Source organism: Trachypithecus francoisi, unplaced genomic scaffold (assembly GCF_009764315.1).
Source record: "Trachypithecus francoisi isolate TF-2019V2 unplaced genomic scaffold, Tfra_2.0 Lachesis_group11, whole genome shotgun sequence".
Classification (NCBI taxonomy): domain Eukaryota; kingdom Metazoa; phylum Chordata; class Mammalia; order Primates; family Cercopithecidae; genus Trachypithecus; species Trachypithecus francoisi.
In genome coordinates this window covers 58,728,354-58,749,985 of record NW_022681456.1, presented here as the reverse complement: position 1 = coordinate 58,749,985, position 21,632 = coordinate 58,728,354, and the positions used below count along the sequence as shown (strand labels likewise).

The window sequence follows — 21,632 nt, the reverse complement described above, 5'->3', positions numbered from 1 at the left end:
GAGGAAAAGAGCACCGCACGCAGTCTTTCCTAGAAAATGATGAATGAGCATTTTACATTACTCCATGTATTTACAACAGTTTATTGCTAAGTCACCTGTTATGATCTGATTAAATGCATGCCTACCTTTCCTGATCCCTCCATCAGAAGCACACGTGTAATCACCTGTCGTCAGTAGGAAACATGTTTCCCCTCTTCTGTTTTTGTCTCTGGTACTAGAGCGTCTGATGGGGAGCCTTTCTGGGGGTGATAGTGGCGGCTCACTTCCTGTACTGTCGTCACCTGATAACACTGGTCACAGCACCATGCCCATTGACAGACAGTGATGAATGAGGAAATGAGACAGTACAAAGAGTTTACACAGAATGCTGGTAGTCCAGTCACTCGATATACAAAACACAAGAATCACATCACAATAAGAAAAAGAATTTTTATCACTCTTCACGAAAAATTACATGGAGCAAAATGGAAATGTATTGAAAAGAGTAGAAATGTTCTTTGGGAGATTTTAATTCCAGTTTGGATTTTATCTCATAAGAAATTGCCTTTAATACAACTAATATGAACTCAAAGTAAGTGTGATAATGAAAAAGTACATAGATTATTGTCTTACAATTTTTGACATGTTATCTATTTACTCTGAATAGGAATATTTTAAAATGGAACCTATTTAAGAAAATCTCTTAAGTACATTTTGCCTTTGTGGTTATTTAAAAGACATGCTTTTACTAATTTCTGAAGGTATTGTGTCCCAAACTCTTAATAAAAATTATTTCAAAAGCACACAGACTCCGTGTCCAGGTACTCTATTTGGAAGCGGCAAAATATTTTTAAGCATGCAGTGGAACAAGGCCAACTTCTCCAAATGTCCTTGAAATGAGTATCTGCTTACTTCTGTATCTTTGCCAAAGACTTTCACATCCTATTAGCCTAGATACTAGCTTGTTATTTCAGTGTTTACCTGGGATGATAGTGCCCTTCTTAAGGGCTCTTTTCCCATGCCCTTCTTAAGGGCTCTGCATAGATACTTGAGAATAGTTTGATGACAGCAGCAACACCAACTAAACTCTACCTTTCATAAATACATTCTTAACAGTTTTTAGATATATGTTAGCAGAATTTGCATAGCCATCTACTAAATAAGCATAAGGACTGTGAATGAAACTTATAAACACTTACAAACTTCAGCTCCAGTCACATTGTTTTTTCCATTTACCTCATTAAAATTTCTAGAAGCTAAGGAGGGACCTATGAAAATGACGCCTCCTTTTTTGTTAGTTTGTTTTCTTTCTTAGTTGATGTTTCTTCTAAATTATGAAAAACTATTCACATAAAATCATCATGTCATTTTTCTATAAGAAAAAATAAAATATATCTAAGTTATGGGGAATCGATAAACCCTAAATTTTCATAGTAGGGTAAAAGCTAATTAAATTGTTTAATCTGCAAAATATTTTACCTGTACCAGACAGTAGACAAGAGGTGACACTACTGTGACTTTGGCAGCTGAATGTCAATTTCTAGTCAATCAACTCTACATTGTCTACAGCAATGGGAAGAAGCAGAGATTCAGCTAATCTCAAGCAGTAAATCATTCAAAATTCAGTTCGGAGAGAGAGCAGAACCCAATACATTGTGTCTAAAAAGGAATTCCACTGAGAAATTCAACTTTGCCATTGAGTGGCCAAAGCAGAACATCTATTCCTTGAAAAATGGAGGGTTAATTATATTACATGTCATCGACCCTCATCAAAGGGGTTATAATGAGATACCCTACTTAATTTAAGAACAATGAAAATTTTATCACTCCTCCAGGATATTACTAGGGAAGAGCTTTGTTATCAAAAAGGTTATCTTCCATATCACCTGTTTGGAGTTTAGGCCTTTGAAATGTAAGCATCCATTCTTCTTAAATAACTGCTTCTTGTGAATTAGGTTGAGATGCATGGCACCATGTGGCAGAGGTAAAACTGAGACAAACACACCAAGCCAAACGATATGGAGATCAACATTTTGAGGATGAAAGATGAAAAATGGTCAATATCATACCATCACATCGTGCAGGGAAACAAAGAAACATTGGCACAAAAGCAACAAACAGGCAAAAGAAAATATTGGCACCATCAGCAAAGGGCATTCCCACTAAAGCAGGAAAACTCTATAGACCAGCTATGCAGTATTCTACTTGGGGTTCATTTAGAAAATGCTACCGTCTAGCTATCTGTAAGCCTGACGCAAACACATATTTTGTGAAGGGGTTAGGGCTGAAAACTCATGAACATGTGCATAAAATGAGAATGACTGCCTTCTGTCTAAGGAACATACTGGTCTATAAAGCATTTAATAACATGCATTTGAAGTCCTGCCTTACCTGATCTGTTATGTTCCAGAAGTCGATTGTCTTTGCCCAGACACGTGTCACTCTGTGTACTATTGCAGGCCATATTTAATTCTGTCTTGCAAAAAGTAGGTGAGCTTGCCTGAGGAGCAGGAGGGATGTGCTTCTTTCTTTTCCTTGGAAGTTTCTGCTTTGCCATTGCCAAGGAGTAGTACATTCCAAAATTGTTGACAATGACAGGCACTGGCATGGCTATTGTCAGCACTCCAGCCAGAGCACACAGGGCTCCCACCAGCATGCCTGACCATGTTTGGGGGTACATATCTCCATAACCCAGGGTAGTCATGGTCACTACAGCCCACCAGAACCCAATAGGAATGTTTTTGAACTGTGTGTGTTCACTAGCTGAAGGGTCGTTAGGTTGAGCTCCCACTCTCTCGGCATAGTAGATCATGGTAGCAAATATCAAAACTCCTAGAGCCAGGAAAATTATCAGCAGCAAAAATTCATTAGTACTAGCTCGAAGAGTATGTCCAAGCACCCTCAGACCTACAAAATGGCGGGTGAGCTTGAAAATTCTCAGGATCCTCACAAACCTTACCACCCTGAGGAAGCCAAGTACATCTTTAGCAGCTTTGGATGACAGCCCACTGAGTCCCACCTCTAAGTAGAAAGGTAGGATGGCCACAAAGTCAATGATATTCAAGAGATTTTTGATGAATTCAAGTTTATTGGGTGAAAAAACAATACGGACTAAAAATTCAAAAGTAAACCACACCACACACACTCCTTCTACATACGTCAAGGCAGGATCCGTTTCAATTTCATACTGTAGAACAACACTTGTGCCATTGATGACTGGTTCTGTCTTGTTTTTAACAATATTGAAAGCTTCATGTGTTTCCAGGCAAAAAGTTGTAATTGAAACCAGGATGAAGAATAAAGAAGCAAAAGCAATAAACTGTAGAAGAAAAAGAAATAAAAAAAAAAAAACACAGTGATCTGAATCATAATATATGTTGATTCAAATCTAAAAGCAATAATCCCTGTAAATAAGAAGGAACAACAATATATTTAGAGGTTTCACTTGGATATGACCTAAGAAAAAGAAGATACATGTATGTAACATTAATTAGAGTGTATGGGTAATGTATTTCAGGTTCTGTTTTCAACTTATAGATACAAAGTTTTGCTTTATGTTGGAATATAATGTATTGAGTTTTTTTGTGTAAGAAAATATAACCTGTAAAGAGAACATGAAAACCACTGCAAAGGAATTGCAATTGAAAACACACCAAAACAAAAGAGAAATTTAGACAACAGTTTATGATCCTAGAAATCTTTACGCATAAGATCAAGTTTTAAACCTTTAAATATTAGGTGCATGACACACTGATAGAAATTTGGAAACTACCCAAATTTAGCTGTAGATTTATATTCATATATATAATGTTCTGGATATCATATGGTGTCAGCATGAAAAAAACAATCTTTGCAATACTTGCTGCCGTGTAAATTACATCAACTTCAGGTGAAGACTTGTCCAAAAGTGCAAATCTAGGGAGGAAGAATAAATAAGACTGAAAGGAGAAAAACCCAGCAAAGTAGCAATTTAAATGAAAATGTCTTCCTCTCTTGAAAATGGATCTCAAAGTGTTAGAGTAACATACTATAAAGTTGAAAGGGTTTCCTTAAAGTCAATTCATTTCTTCAGCCAATAATACATGACTACACACACACACCTACCAACACAGAATAATAAGAAAAAGCACCCATATAGTTCTTAGTAGTACCATATACTGTTGAAAGTAATTTACATCATTAACTCATATCAATCCTCATAACAGCACTACTCCTACTCCATTTTACAGTACAGGGATATCAGGGCAGAAAGTTTAAACTACTTTTCCATGGTCATAAACTACAAAATGATAAGCCTGAGTCACTAACCTGACAAGTTTAGCTCCAGATTCTCTTCCCCTCACTTACCAAACTCTCAAATGCTGAATACAAATGTGCTGAAAAGCATTTATTTAGGCTGGGATCACATACTTTGTAATATTAAAGATTTGAAAATTTGAAATCCAGTTGTTTGAATGAATGACACTGTTGCAGTCAGCAGTGCTAGAGATCACTAGCACCCTGTGATAACACCTCAGGTTTAGCATGCTAAATGAACACCAATAGACTCTTCCTTAAATGTCTAAACAAAAGAGTCATTCAGGAGAAGGAAGCTGTCAGTCAAGTGGAGGGAGGTTCTTACTTGAAAATTATAATAGAGTGTATCCAAAATCCAAAGTTGCCCGTAACATCTAGTCCTCAAGCATGCCATTGGGAAGAGCTGAGACAGTTCAAGAAGAGATTGAAACCGCCACCCTTTTTACCTGGTTGAGTTTTAATCCACCAAAATGTAAAGGGTATACAAAAGGTCTAAAATATCTTAGGACTGCAGCTATCTGCCCTAAAGAGCCACCTCAAATTATGGAACTTCTACAGTGTGCCAGTTAGTACATCAGCCGTATAGTATTCTAAGGCAGGTCATTTTCACAGCTTTGACTCGCTCTCTCATGAACATTTTCCAACTGCTCTAAGTTTTGGCAATGTGATCTGACCATTAGCTTTCCCAGACGTTTTATGAGATAATAGCATTCTTTTGTCGTTCAGTTTTCGTTTTGTATAAGCAAATGTACTATTCTTTTTTTAATCAATCATTTGTTGTAACAGTATCATTAAGATCCTATGTACACATTCAAAGATAACCTTTCAGAGGCAGAATCAGTTATCCTCGATTCATAAATTACTTATTAATCTAATCCCAATTTTATTTATAGATTTAGGCATCATGTTTGTTTCTTATTCCACCTAAAATCTTTTGTCATTAGAGTCCTGCCAATATGTACCTACTGACTCCCACCCCTCAACTATACTTTTCACCATCCCTACCTTAGACTCAAGCATTTCAGGTATTTATAGACTCAAAAGAATCTTCCTAAAGCCTTAATAGCTCACTACCTCCTTAGTAATGAGATGTTCGTGGGTGTGTGTGTGTGTGTATTTGTGTGTATTTTGACAAAATTTTGGTTTCTATGCAAATTCTTGTGCATAAATAAAACATGTGAACAGCCGATAAACAGTTCTAAGACACAAAACTTTGAAAACCAAAAATTGCTTGTCATTTGGTATTTGTATTTATTTTTATTGGCAATATTTAAAGAACCACATCAGGATTTTGTATTTATATTATTCTACTTTGCTATTTTTATAACTCTGTATATCTTTAGCTTTTAAGTACTTGGCAAATTTGCCAGTGTCATACCAAAGTTGATTCCATTTTCAAATATTCTTTTTATTTCCCTATTATAGTAATATTTTACTATAATATATTCATAATTTGTATAATCAAATAATTATATTATATATAACATATATAAAATATATATAGTAATATTTTTACTCTAAGAGGAAAATAAAAGAATATTTGAAAAAGAAAACAACTTTGGCATTCTGAGAAAAAGACAACATTCATCTCAGAGGTAGCTTATTATTTTGCTTTAAAAACAACCAGAGAGGCCAGGGGCGGTGACTCTCACCTGTAATCTCAGCACTTTGGGAGGCTGAGGTGGACAGGTCGCTTGAGGTCAGGAGTTCAAGACCATCCTGGCCAATATGGTGAAACCCCGTCACTACTAAGAAAAACAAAAAATTAGCTGGGCGTGGTGGTGCATGCCTGCAATCCCAGCTACTTTCCCAAGTACTGAGGCAGGAGAATCACTTGAACCCAGGAGGCAAAGGTCGCAGTGAGCCAAGATTGTGCCACTACACTCCAGCCTGGGCAATAGAGAGAGACTCTGTCTCAAAAAAAAAAAAAAAGAAAGAAAGAAAGAAACCGCCAGAGAGGCAATGTTTTTATTTATGAAAGGTAAAAACACTAGTCACAGTCTGGATTCTAATCTTAGGATAATAATCTTAGGATTCTAAGACAGAACAAAAGAACAAAAATATGCTTGACAATAACATAATAGAAATTTGGAAATTGAGGTTGAATTCTGAAGGGGGGAAAACAAAAAATTCTCTAAGGAGAAGGAAGAAGAGCTGAAAATGTGATGTCCACCAAATGAGAAATCCCTTCACAGGTTCAGTAGCAGAACTTGAGAATAGCAGTGAGGAATATTAAATTTTAAGATGATGCTTTTTCTGTTTTGCTTTCAGCAAAAGGCTATTTTATAAAAAGAGCTTGGTGTTGATTCTGTTTCAAGGAATGAAGGTATTGGGCCAGCAGAGGACAAAAAGAGGGAGAAGTCAACCATGGGAGGTGGGATGCGTAGTAGGTATAAGAAACATAGAAGAGTCATAAAAATAAGAATAACAGATAATAAGGGGAAATGTAGCCCCCATTAAAATTCTTGGAGATACTGGGAAGGCACAGAGCTTACAGAGCTTCCCATGGAAGGAACAGGAACTCAGTTTGTTAGCAATTTAGTTCAAGTATCAAATGAATGGGTGACCCAGCAGCAGCGTTGAGAACTCGAAATTATCCAGAGGCAAACACTTGGGTTGCATTAGCAAAGGCTTGGTGCACTTTATCTGAACTTAATTCTAAGCTCTTTAAATATAAAAAATGTTTTCTTTTGTTTCTGGCTCACTGAGTAGAGCTTAAGTAGGTAAATATGAGGTTAGACTGAATAACATTCAGAAAAAGAAAGTAAAAAGGAAAGAAATCGAGGTGAAGATATTTTATTTATTTGTCTCTTTTTCCTTCACTGAACTGAGAAATCTTTAAGGACTGGACTGACATCATATTCATTTTTTGTATTTCTTGGTCCTTGCACCGTTGTTAGTACTGTGCATGGCAGGATAGATAAAAGGGTGGAAGAATTAATGAAAGAACAAATGAGGAACTGAATAAGATAGACCACATTCCAGTGGGAATTAAAATGATGTGAATAAAAGGCAAGTAATATGAATCAAACAATGAAAAAGAAATATTGAAGAAAAAAAAGCCAAATTTAAAAAGCAAATTGAACTGGCTTATTGGTCTAAATGTCACCAACAGCACCTTCCATTCATTCTCTTAATGGAGCTTGTGTCTTAGCAAGAAAATGGGGAAGAGAATCACACTGCCATCTCTCTCTGTCTTTTCCCTGTGATAAGACCAAAAACTCCTCCAGATATTAATTAAAAATAAAATTAGGCATGTTGAATAATTAAAATGTTAGAAAGCTCTCCAGACAAGGTGTTTCATGTCAACTGATTGTACAGATCTGATGCATAATTCCAGGCAGTTTCAGAATAAAAATACTCTGTTAAAATACTGGCCTGTGAGTATAATCAGTAGGCACATTTTTCTCCATTAGTCATGTCCATGTATTTAATTACAGAGAGTGCCCAGGACTCTTATTTTTTTCACATCAGTGACCATGGGTCGGAAGTCTTCATAGTCCAGGATCTCCATGGAGGGTCTCATGTCAATCTACCTCAATGTAAATATTTAAGCAAATTTCTAGGTATGTATAATAGGCAGAGAGAAAGTGACGAAAAGTGGTGTATATTTTTATTTTCCTGATTTTCTCTTTCTTGTTATCATTAAAATGAGTGAAATTGAGCTCTATAACATATTCACATATGCTTATTCACTTTTTCAAAACTGTGGGCTAGACTGTGTCCTTTCTCTGTGCTACTCTAGCCCAGGATCATTAATATTGCAGCAATTTTCACAGACTTTTGTTAATAATTCCACATATCCACAAGTTGCTCAGAGAGACTTAAACATTCTATCCCCAGGACCATGACTTAAAGCAAGAAATAGGTCTTCAGTCCCTGTTGTGAAATTAGTAAAAGAATAAATTATGAAATTCTGTTGCTTTGGTATGCAAAAATTCCATTGGAGCCAACACAGAATCTGTCTTTTGAAAGTTACTTCATCCTCCTATTATTCACAAAAGAAAAATCAGCCTATACTATAAAATATAAAGGATGAAAAACTTAAAAAAATAAAGCTCATCTCTATTTTGTAAATTAAGGGCAGAGAGATAATTTAATATTTGAAACTTAACATTATGAGAAAATCATGAAAATAAGCTACCTAAAATATAATACTAAGGAATTTCCATTTATATAATTTTACATAAGTTGCATTAGTTTTAGTTTGTAATCTAAGGACATTATCTTTCCAAATGGGAATACTTCATTCCTATTATGTTCATGTTGCTTTTCTTTCTTAAATAATAAAATAAAGACTAAAGAACTGAAAGAATTTTAAATGTTTAAGTATCAGAAGTTCATGTAATCCCGTGATCCAAAATGTCCACTTTTAGAAATTTACTGTAAGAAATTTTACATTAAAGTACAAGGATAGACACATAGAATGATATTCAACGAAGCATTATTTATAATTAAAAAATAAAAATGTCTGTCTCTGAATTGATGGTATGTCTGTAATAGAGCATTCCAAGGAATTAGATACTGCAACATGTACTTATCTGGAATAATCTCCAAGGAATCGTGTTAAGTTAAAAACAAATGACTGCAGAACAACAATATGCAGAGTGTAATCTCATTTTTTCTCATTACATACAATTAATAAAGCAACTTAACAGAAACACTATTTTTAGGAGTGGTTATAGCTGGGTGTAAGAGTGGCATTAAGCAGAGATATTGCTAATGAGAAATCCTAATTCATTCCATAAATGTCTGAAAAGTTAAAATTCTCTACAAAAAACTTCAATCATGTATTCCAGGTTTTAAAACAAAATTCAAAATAAGTAATAACCAAGAGAAGGTTAAGCCTGATTATTCTGAATGACCATTAAGTTGATATTATTAACCCGTAGAACCTATAAATTGGAAGTTTTTAATTTTTCTTTTTTTCTACAGCACCATAAACATAGATGATGGTCTTAATTTTGTATATATTCATGTCCTATACACCAATCTTGCCATAATTAACAAGAGTTTGTTGTTCATAGAACTCTGGTCTCTAGAGAGAGAAAAAAATCTCTTTCATTGGTAAGTCTGTCCTTAAAGGCCAATCAAGCAGGAACAAGTAGGGTCCACTGTCTGCTGCTTCTATGCAGAGCTGATAATTAATTCAGTTTCTTCTGAGGCTGCTGATAAAATCAATTTTTCTTTAAGTTTTATCATTTAAAAATAGATTCACAAACATTACCACATTTATGGTATTGAATTAGATTGAAGAAAGCTGGCCTTTCAATGAAACCACCATACACAATTACCAAGCTTGGAAGTCAGTAAAAAAGATTAAACTTCAAGTGTCTATATATAAATGTGGTGTATATCACATATGTTATAGATTTTTATACCTATATCCACATAATATGTTTCTATGTATAAATATTAAATTTAAATACAGATTATACATAAATATGTATATATTATAAAGATTGGTATAGAAATAGGTTTAAAACAATATAGTATTCATTCCTAAAATAAAAAACAAAAAAATACCCAAAGTTACTATTGACCACTGAGACATATGTGGTCCCTGATAAATATATTCTACCATGTGTTCTTTATATCCTTATCCAATGTAAATATACAATCCTTCCTCCTTATTTTTATTTTGAGGACACAGATTGATTTATTAATTGAAATTGGGTTTGTTTAGAGTCATGGCCTATCCATTCACACAAAAATGTAATTTTCTGGGATACAATAAAGAAAGGCTTGATGTATTATTGGTATTACTACAACAAATTACAGTGTACAAAATTAGGTAACCAGAATTAAAAGCCATCAACTGTGAATACATAGTATCATTTTGCTTTCTTAAGTCTCAGGATGAAATTTAAAGTATGTAGTTACCATATTTTATAAAAATATTTTTTATAATTGTTTCATTACACTGAAGAAAAATTTTACACTTTGCACTCTTAAGAATGATAACTGATGATATATAGCAATTTCATGACATAAACCAGAATTGTAATTTCAAAATTCCAATTATTTAAAATTCCTCTAATATTTTATCTTTAATGTATTTAATATAAATTTATTTTTAAATGATTAATTTGTCTTGGAATGATATGAACTTCTCTACCACCATCTAGGGTTATAGAGTCACATTATTAAGTCTTATCTGCTATGAGTCCCAATATGTCTTTCTTGAGGTCAACAGTCATGTTCCAAAATAAATTATCAGAAAATATTTGCTTTTACTTAACAAAAAGTGATGGAGGTGAAGGAAGGTAGCTAATTTACAAACACCTGCCGAAGAGATGTTCTGATTCAGAAAAGTCTGTTTCTTTTAGCACTATGGCACCTCAGTTAAAGCACATCTTACAGAGTGCCATCAATGTCTGTCTACCATGCAGTACCACCTTTGTTAGTCCAGGTACCTGTAAACCAAAGGGTCCCCAAAACCTCAGTCTCAAATATTATTGTTCTTGTTGTCCGTATTCTCCTTGCTCAGTAATTTTTTTCTAAAACCATAACATAATCCCCAGGTAGCCAAGTTCTCTCCAGCTATGGGAGTTAGACCTACCTGTAGTTCTATTGAAGCCCCATATTACATATTAAGTTAAAGCTGTAGCACTTTTTCGTCCTTAAGATCTTTGTTTATTGGACATCTGCTCCTCTTTGCTAATTGGCTTAGGCAGAACCCCTCCAATCCACTCTGGTACACTCCAGCAGGTGTTCCTATTCAGATGTATAGGTAGCAGACACTAGAGTCTCCCTTCCTCCTATGTCTGAGGAGCACTTTTACAAGTACTTGCAAATTATTCCCAGAGAGCAGAGACAAATTTACACTAAAAGATTCTGTGTGAATTGCAATTTGGTTATGAGAAACAAAGAAACCATATTTAAAATCTGTAAGAGATTGATTGATTGACTGTGTAATTGGAAGTACAATAAAATGAGCTTTAGTGTTGCATGCTTTAAGAAGTTAACTTTATCAACTGCTTTCACATCATGGTCTAGGGACTCCTAGTAGTCACAAAGCCTTTTCTGGGGTCCATATAGTCAAGCATAGTTTTGCAGTAATACTAAAATATTTCTTGCCTTTTTCACTCTCAGTGTCTCACTTGTTTACAGTGGCATTCTCTATAGGCTACATGACATGTGGTCTCTCAACACATTGAATGCAGAAGTAGGTATGAGAAATCACCCATTGTCTATTAAGCAAGATATGAAAGAGATTTGCAAAAACGTAAAACAGTGCCACTCTTCTACTTTTGTCTCTTTCAAATAATTTTCCTTTTACACAATTTATTTTTCATTAAAATGTTAGCTCATATCACTTGGTTATATCCCAGTCCAGGAAAATAGGTGTCTCCTAGCTTTTTTATGTATGACTAACAGTACAAACTAGTAATTCTATACAAAATTACAAAGTCTCAAAGTTAATCTTCAATACAATTGGCTGCTTTACTAGATTATAAAATAATATGACTATGCTTTTACTATGTAAATAATTTTTTAAATATATGAATTATTTTACCCTAAGGAATTCACAATAGTCATAGAGATCTACAATAATCAGAAATATCTAGGTCTATTGCTTAAATATTGGAATGTCTTGAAATCTGGTAATCTCATCTACTTCCATGTATCCACCTGCCATCAAAGCATCAATGATAACCCAAATGTCATCTCCAGCTCTGCTTTTTCTTGGTGTTTTATAATTGTAATTCCCAAATACACAGAGTTCTTCAATTTCAATCAATGAAGGCAATCAAAATAGTAGTTATTATACATATTATTGTTGAAATTTTCAAAGGAGCTTCAACTTGCACTTGCCCAATTTGTTGATCAAATCTGCCCTTTCTACTCCATTATATATTTCTGTTATTTTGGACCACCACTTAGCAATTAACCAACCTGGTACCAAGACTCCTTTTTCTTCCCCAACACCTGCATCTGTTGAATTGCTGAATCCTGTAGACTTTCAGACACTAAATACCTCTTTTCTCCCTTCTCTTCATTCCCAGGGCTAGCAGCTTAGCTTTTAATATGCTTTTAATTACTTTTTCTTGGATTACTAGGAATAAGCACTCTTTTAAGGGAACAAATGTGATTATGGCACTCACGTGCTTAAAATAGTTTAATGGCTCCCAACTACTAGATAATATGTAATGGTCTTTCAAAAACGTTGTTTTTATTTTTTGAGACAACGTCTCTCTCTGCTGCCCAGGTTAGAGTGCAGTGGTGCAATCATCGGTCATCGCAGCCTTGATCTCCTGGGCTCAAGCAATTCTCCCACTTCAGCCTCCCAAGTTGCTGGGATTACATACATGTGCCACCACACCTGGCTAATTTTTGTATTTTTTGTAAATAGAGATGGGATTTCACCATGTTGCTCAGGCTGGCCTTGAACTCCTGGGCTCAAGCAGTCTGCTTGTCTCAGCCTCCCAAACTGCTGGGATCACAGGCATGAACTACTGCATCTGGACATACAATTTTCCTTAAGTGTTATTTAAGAATTCCCTTATGTGGTCCTTACCTACCTTTTCTAATATGAATATCACCTCTCCTATGATGTACCAGGCTATTTCATGACTCTGCACATGCAGTTCCTTCTGTCTAAAATTCATCTTTTTCCTTTGTAAGACTGGCAAAGAACTACTAAGTAGTTAAAATTCAACTCAGTACATGGTCTTTTAACAAATCCTTGAAATCTGAGTCAAAATTAACCACTTCCTTGCAGTTTTCTAATATAGCACTTACCTCATTTCTGTAATATTTGATTTTCTTCTCCTTTGATAGAAAATAAACTTGTAACAGAGAGTTTTATTCATATTTTATGTTAATGGCATTGATTTGTTGCTTAGTAACTATTAAGAAGGGATAATGGCAAAGATTATGGCCACACCAAACATAAAGTTTAACTCAGTCTTGGTTTATTTATTTACACCACTTTCCCCAAGTGGATTTTTAAGAAGATTCATGAAAACAACAAACGGAATAGGAAGAAAGATATAAACTAAGACAAATTAGAAAATAGATTGTCAGCTTGTGTGACAAGAGTAGGGTACTGTAAGAGCTGTAAAGGAAAAAGGATGCTTCAAGGTGGAGAGATCAGCAGTCAATTTATGCTGAATTCAGAGAAGATAAAACATCTATTGGATGAAATAATCAGGCCACTATTAGCTTCCTATGATGAAGCAGTTTTAGTAAAGAAATAGGAAAAAGCCAGATCTCAAGGGATTAACAAACTACTGAGTGCTGAGAAGTATAAGTGACAAGTACATACACACACACACACACACACACACACAAACACAGAAATTACAGCATCATAAGGGTGTAAAATCAATTTTGTCCATAGAGGTCATCACAAATCTTTATAATTGTTATAGAGCTTAACAGTGAGTCCTAATATCAAATATTCCTGAAGTCAATCCTAAAACTTTCTAATTCATAGACTTTTCCTACTCATAACTAATCAGGAAGCCATCATAACTACATGACTTTTACAAATTGTTTTTAGCTAATTCTATTCTCAAAAATGTAACTGTTTACCTGTTGTTCTGAGAAGATCAGGAGAGGAAGAAATTAAAGGCTATGCCACTGATAACAGTTTTATAGGATACATAAGTGGTAATAGAGAAATCAGAAACAGCTTTAAGATACCAGTAGTGGGCTGGGTGCGGGGGCTCACGCCTGTAATCCCAGTACTTTGGGAGGCCGAGGCGGGAGGATCATGAGGTCAGGAGATCGAGACCATACTGGCTAACACCGTGAAACCCCGTCTCTACTAAAAATACAAAAAAAATGAGCCTGGCGTGGTGGCGGGTGCCTGTAGTCCCAGCTGCTCAGGAGGCTGAGGCAGGAGAATGGCTTGAACCTGGGAGGCAGAGTTTGCAGTGAGCCAGAGACGGCACCACCGCCCCACACGCTCCCCAAAACATACCAGTAACAATGCTACCTTTGACATGAGAAGGTGGCAACTCTAAAAAATAAAATGTTTGCTTTTCTTCCAAATATAACAATATTAATAATAATAATAATACTAATAGATAAAATTCAGTGAATTCATCTGTCCTAAAAATTATTTTTTATTTAATCTTAACAACATATTACATAGTAGATTCTATTACCTCATTTTACAGAGAAGCAAACTGAAGCTTAGAGACTGGAGTCAAAGCCCTCTTCTTCATAACATATATGTCTTCCCTGAATGGGCCTTTGTTTAATGAGAATCTTCAACTCTACTGGACAGAAAGATTCAGAAAAGAAAAACTAGACTGATAAAATAGTGTTTTATGCATACATATACATGAAAACACAACATGCGCACATGCTAAACTTTGGTCATCAATACTCCTAGAGCAATAAAGCCAGGAGAATGAAGTTAGCTTTTATTTCTCATTTACTTTCTAGATTTTTATAAACAGTGTTTTTTTCAAGATCCTTATAAAATAAATAGTTTAATATCCAAATGCTGGTTCTGCACAAGCAAAGAGAAATCAAATAAGTATCAGGCTTTAAAAATGTGTTTATTATTTGAAATAAAGTGAATATTCAGTTTGGGACTAAAGTATCTGAAAAATTGTGAAACTTGCATGCATGGACAAATATGAACTGAATGCTTCCTTTCCCAGATTTTTGAAATCTTTCAGCTAGATTTTTTTTTTTTAAGTGATTGTTTTCATAGATTATTTAGCTCATTTTAGGGCTTTCAGGTCAAGGTTTACAGGACTTGTCCTTGATATAGAAACAACAGAAGGAAAGCTATTAAATATTTAATAGGGTTAGAAAATACTACATTTAATATTCTCTTGAGCTTACACAGTGCTGACTTAGAAGGAAATCCAAAGTGCCTCGTTTTCACATGTAGAATCTTAAAAATTCAGTTAGTAAATCATCTTCTAAAATGACATCCACAGCTTCAATGACTACATTCCTAAAAGCAAAACATTTCTTTTGAAATATGTGCTGAAAGCTCTTTGTTAATTGGAAAAAAAAAAAGATAGCTGTGGATTTTTCTTTGAGATGTTATTCATATCCTATTTTTATCACCTTACTTTATCTCTTTAAAATTTCAACAATTAGGCAAGAGCCAGAATTATATATAGACTTCGTTTTTTTTTTGTTTTTTTTTTTTTATTCTGCTTTGTGCTTTGTCATTTTTGTTTTGCTATGTTTGGGTAAGGAGTGAATTTTAGAGATACTAAGCAAATCAGCCATATAAGGATCTTTAATAGCTATCGTACAACCAACATGATTTGTTGATTTTCATTTTACAAATGTAAAAATTTCCTTTAAACAGAATTAAAATGTTCAACTCCTATGTTGAGTCTTGGATTGAATCAATAATAATCAATACTCAACATATGATTCAATGGTAAATTTTAAACTCACATGCTGAGTCTTGGATTAATTCAATCCAAGACTCAACATGTCAGTTGAAAATGTATTCAAATGCCAAATTATTAGCCTTCCCAGAGTAACTGCTGCCTTATCTCACCCCAGAAAAGCCATTAGTCTACATATAAAATAGGTTTTCAATGTCCAGAAATGAGAGAAGCAGGGCAGTGATTGGTGATGTTAGTAATGTGCTGAGAGTGATGGTGGGGGAGAGCTGAATAGCAGAAATTACTAGAAGACAGACAATAGGTTGTCATTTTGTGAACTACATTACCTCAAATACTTCATTCAATAAACAGTTAATGACAATGTTGGTAGTAAACTCAATAAAATGTTTGAGATTCTGAAGTTTCTTCTTAGACATTTTGGCAGCAAAATATGCGAATGAACCAGAGACAGGACAAATCCTTTTATAATTTCTGATGAACATGTTTAGGCAAGTGAGAAGCAGATGAGAAAAATAAGATGCAAAGACAAGACTGCTCAAGCATGCCAACACTTCCTTATCTTGCTAATGTGTTAACTTTCACAATCAATTATTATTTTTCTCAACAAATTATTCACATTAACTTGGATGATTTTAAAACTTTACCACAAAAAATCAGGTAACTTTCCCTTTGTTGGTGTTACAAAAATGATTTCTTAGCTATAAATGACAAAAATGAGAATACAATGAAAAGATGCTGATTTTCATTGAGTTTGAAAATTGATTTTGTTTCTAAAATCAGACTCCTCCCAGACAGATGAGTAATGAAAAGCAAAAGTTAATACATATGTCATGTAATCTCTATTAAGTTATATTTTAAGACACTTTTTATTAGCTATTTTATTCTTTTATTCCTTTGCTACACTACTCTAAGTTGCTATAAAATATTATTATAATCTCTCTTATTAGACTCTACAAAATTCTAAAGCCAAAAACTCCCCACATAACGGATAAATATTATCACCTCTCTATAACACCTTCTGTCTTTCATGATGTAAGCCCACATTATCAATGTGATTGTTTTAATACGATATTCTAATTTTTCTTTAAATAATTACACATTTTTACTTCCTTGGGTTACAAGGCTGAGTATAACGAATTCTGTTGATCAGCAAGTACACAGGGTCCAATAATTGTGATAGGAAGACCGAATAAATATTTCTCTAAATCACGTGGATTATAGAGAGGAACAAAAATTGCATGTCTAATTAGTTGTTGGTATTGTTATTAGAAGACAAATTTAAGTTTCTTCCCTAAATTTTTGTTCTGAAATTGTCAGCAGTGGCAAATGTTTTTAACAAGAATGGATGCTTTCAAAGGTAGACATTGAAATGACAGTAGGCATTACGCAAAAAAAGCCATGTCCAAGCTTATTTCTTATGAGAGTATGTTGTTTTTACCTTTAAATTTGATCAGAAAATATTTTCTTTTTGTTTTGAATACTTGGATTTTGTGAATTTAACTCAATTAAAGTATAACATTTACAACTGTTACTTCAGGAAAAATCGTTTAGTATGCTTTATTTGAAACTTTAGTGTGTACATACAACTACATATATGTGTATGTAGCATAGCACCAAAGAAATTATATAAAGATTATACAAAACTTCTATAAAAGTTATGAAACTGTGACTATATTTCCTCCAAATAATATAGGCAACTAACTAGGTGGAAGGAGAAATAAGTATTAGTGAATTTCTTTATTATTTGACCATCTATAATCTTTATTTACTAATTTGGTTTCCTTATAAGTTAGCATTAACATTATAAAAACAGAAATAAAAAATTATATATGATTATCAATCCTTGAAAAATGGACTTCAAGGGTAGCACAAGACAGAATCATTGGGATTCAATGAATCACACAGTGGGGACTCAATCATTAACAGTCAACAATTATTCATTCAGTTTCTTCAAAAGACCCCTAACAGCGGTGAGTATGTAGTAATTTGGTGTATTGGTGTGCCTCAGACAACATGTCAGTTTTATCTAATTTTAACATCACTTTGAAATTAATAAACATGATTTTTAACTTAGAGTTAAATGTTCATAACTTTTATAAATGTAATTAGAATACAGTCTGTGCTGGACAATGATATTTCAGTCAACAACAGATCGTATGCACCATGGTGGTGTCATGAGATTATAAACCTATGTTTTTAACTATGCCTTTTCTATGTTTAGATATCCCTAGACACACAATACTTATCATTGTGTTACAATTGCCTACACTATTCACTACAATGATATATTGTACAGGTTTGTAACTTAAAAGGATTAGGCTAGACCATATAGCCTAGAAGTATAGCAGGCAATGCCACCTAGGTTTATATGAGTACACACTAGGGTGTTCACACATAACAACAATGAAGTTACCTAATGGTGCATTTCTCAAACCCTATCCCTATTGTTAAGCAATATACGACTGCATTACAAATATTTATAGTATTGTCAGTTATTATTAGTTTTCTCTAAAATTTTAATTTTTTAAACTGCTTAAAGACAGCATTCAATATGATCAGGCTTCCCTCGACTTCCTTAAGTAAAATTACATTCATGACTTGAATTGCTTCCATCCAATTTGTACCAATAAAAAAAGTAAAATATACTATCCAAACTTCATCTAGAGAGACAAAATATCAAATATATGTCTATTAAAATGTTCTTTTATAGAAGGAGAATAATTCAAGAAAACCTAAATTTATGATAGCAACATTTTTCACAGTCTTCTTTATCATTTTCTGATTACTTCATTTATTTAGCACTATTTTTATAGTTATCCAAAGCTCACAGTGTCACAACAAAATTTTCTTTTTGTTATGTTCTGCTCAAATTTTATTATATCATTTCTAATATATTCAAAGTTTATATTTTTTACAAACACTCAAAGCTTGAACTATACAAAGTGCTCCTTGCACCACTGGAAGTAATATTAACAATTTCAAATACAGCAGGTCACTTATATATTTGGTTTAAATGGATGTTACAGTCTATGACTAAGTTAAAGTTTCCTAGATAATGTAAACCTTTTGGCTATAATTGCTGCTCAGTTGAAAAAAAAATCATTTGCGTTTAAAAATAAAAGATTTTGATAATAACAAAATCAATTAACTTCAGTTAATTTTACTGAGATGAATAGCAATTTCCTACTACTGGAATGATGTAGACATATTTCATGGGTTAACCTTAAACCAGGTTTTCTTTCATCTTAAGTAATCCATTCAGCTTTTAATAAACAAAATGTAAATACTAATTTCAAGAGATCCAATACACTTAGCCTGGAATTTGTATATTCTTATTCTTACTAGTTAATTACAAATAAATAAAGAATTTCAACATTTAACAAGATGTGGTTTTAAAGTGATAATTGTTACCTTAAATATACTGAATATATTTTGAATAAATGTGATAATTGTTACCTTAAATATACTGAATATATTTTGAATAAATGTATTCCAACTGTGATTGATTAATAACAAATTAGTAGAAAAGGAAATTTTAGATCTGTAAAATAATGTTTAAATCATAATGTCAAAATTTAATCTAACGCTTTCGATTTGGGGATAACAAAAAAGCTTAGGCGGGCATGGTGGCTCACATTTGTAGTCGCAGCATTTTGGCAGGCCAAGGCAAGCGAAATATTCTTGAGTCCAGGAGTTCGAGACCAGCCTGGGCTACATGGAAAAACCCTGTTTCTACAAAAAATAGAAAATTAGCCAGTCGTGGCGGCGTGCATCTGTAGTTCCAGCTACTCAGGAGGCAGAGGTGGAAGGATCTCTTGAGCCTGGGAGTTTGAGGTTACAGTGAGCAGTGATTGAGCCACACACTCCATTCTGGGGGACAGAGGAAACCCTGTCTCAAAACAAAAAAGCAAAAATAACTAAAAAATAAACAAAAAAAGCCTAAGAAGTTAAGTCACATGTTTAGAGTTGCCTTTATAGTTTGTGGCAAAGTCTCTAATTCTTCATGGAATTCATATGCAGTTCTTTCTAAAATTTCACAAACAAGTAAATAGATCAATTAGAATACGTTATAGTGTGTTAATTCCTGTTTAAAAAAGTCATTGTACATATATTCAACCAATACTTATTGAACACCTATAGTACATAAGACCCATGATAGACCAGTGAACATGACAGATATGAACAGTCCTATGAGAATGAAGATACAAGAATATGAGTTATTCCTGGGGGAATATGGAAAGACTTCTCTGTGGAGGAGATATTGAACTCTACTTATTTCTTTAAAAAGGCTTCCCTGACTCTCTTCTGCATGGCTTGCTGTGTTTGAAGAAAAATAATATCCAAAATCTTCTATGGCAGCACTGAAAGTGAGTGTTACCCTTTAACTACCTGCTCTAAGTGTAGAAAAGTCTTAAAAAGTATTAATATGGAGAATGTGTTCAAGAGCAGTAGCTCCTCTCGCTGTAACTCCCTAATGATGTCAGTGTTTACCTGCCTCCTTCTGTTTTCATAATATATTATTAATTTGTCAATGTGTCTCACATTCTCTATTCCCCCACCCCTTACAGACTATGAGCTCTTCGGGGCAAAAAAAAAGAAAAATCATACTTTTTTTATGTTCTCTGTCTTATGCACATAGAAGTTCCTTTATAAAACTTTACTTGAACTAAAGTAAACTGCATTTTTTGGAATAATCACGGAGTTTATCTTTTAGGCAAAGATGCTGTGAAAACGACTTTCCAGGGGAGGAAACATTCGTAAAAGGTACAGTGTTGTAAAAGACTCTAATGAATCTGGGGAAGAGCTTTGCAAATATGCACATCTGGAGGGATAGACTCAGGTATGGAAAGCAGGAGCATGCTGCTTGTGTAGTTAGTAATGAACGTTGTGTTGAGTCCAGATTGAGAATGGCCACTGATGCCGTAATAACCACTGGGTAAACACAGTGTTCTGACCACCACAGGTATCCCAGGGCTATTTTAAGTGGGGCAGTGACAAAATCAGTCCATGTTTTTGTATACATTTTAATAGAAGAAAGGACTTTGGGGAGAAAAGACTAAATAGGAGAATAGTTCAATCAGTCAAGCAAGAGAAGAGAAGGGCAAGGGTCGAAGCAGTGGCAGCAGCCATCAGGATGGAGAGAGGAAACAGATCGAAGGCACATTTCTGAGGTAAAACAGACACATCGTGTGCCTATGTTGGGTACATAATTATTTAAGTAGGTTAATAATTTATACAAAGTAGAAGGTAGAAATGACAGAAAGTAAAGCTACATAAACAAATTAAGGGTGTCTTATTCCTATAGGGATTGTCTACTGACAAAAAGATCATATTTGGACTGATAAAAAGCTTAATTTCCAGAAACATTAAAAAAGGGATTTGAGGAGTAGATTACAGTTAACAGTTGCAAATATCAGTGGGATGTCAAAGAGAACTTAAAATAGGTCTTTGGGTTTGGAAAACGGGAAGCAGCCAACGACCAGATGAAATTCTTTTCATGAGACTGTTGAGCCCAGAACCAAACTGTGATAGGTTCAGGAATGACCAGGGTAGAGGAAAGGAAGAGTAACTGTTCTTTTCATAACATAAGGAGAACTTTAAGGCAAAGTCTTAAAGGGGGTTACAATCGAAGGAAGATCTGTTGTCATTGCTGTGTTTTTGCTCTTCTTTCAGCAGAAGATATTTGAATATGTTCATGGGTAGAAGGAAAGAAGTCATTGGAAAAGAAGGGTTTGAATATATAAGAGAAACACACATGTGTGAAAATATCTTAAACATAACTAAGACAGAAACATGGCAAAGGACTAAAACGCAGTTTCAATTTTACATAATCTTTTTTTTTTTTTTGGAGACGGAATTTCACTATGGTTGCCCAGGCTGGAGTACAATGGCACGATCTCGGCTCACCGCAACCTCTGCCTCCAAGGTTCAAGTTATTCTCCTCCTTCAGCCTCATGAGTAGCTGGGATTATAGGCATATGCCACCACACCCGGCTAATTTTGTATTTTTTTGATAGAGAC

The 21,632-nt window shown here is 34.1% G+C and overlaps 1 protein-coding gene across 7 annotated transcripts in view; it reads right to left on the bottom strand.

The window, feature by feature from the left end:
* KCNC2 (potassium voltage-gated channel subfamily C member 2) overlaps window positions 1–21,632 on the bottom strand; it is a 170,477-nt gene that overhangs the window by 8,176 nt on the left and 140,669 nt on the right. For 4 of the 7 annotated variants that reach the window (XM_033221241.1, XM_033221243.1, XM_033221242.1 and 1 more), the window contains 2 exons: window positions 2,371–3,298; window positions 126–290 (listed from right to left, as the gene is read on the bottom strand). In XM_033221241.1, coding sequence (XP_033077132.1) covers window positions 126–290; window positions 2,371–3,298 — 1,093 coding nt within the window. Of the gene's footprint in view, window positions 1–125; window positions 291–2,284; window positions 3,299–21,632 lie in introns of those variants that run through there. The other 3 variants (XM_033221245.1, XM_033221246.1, XM_033221247.1) reach the window with 2 other exon arrangements.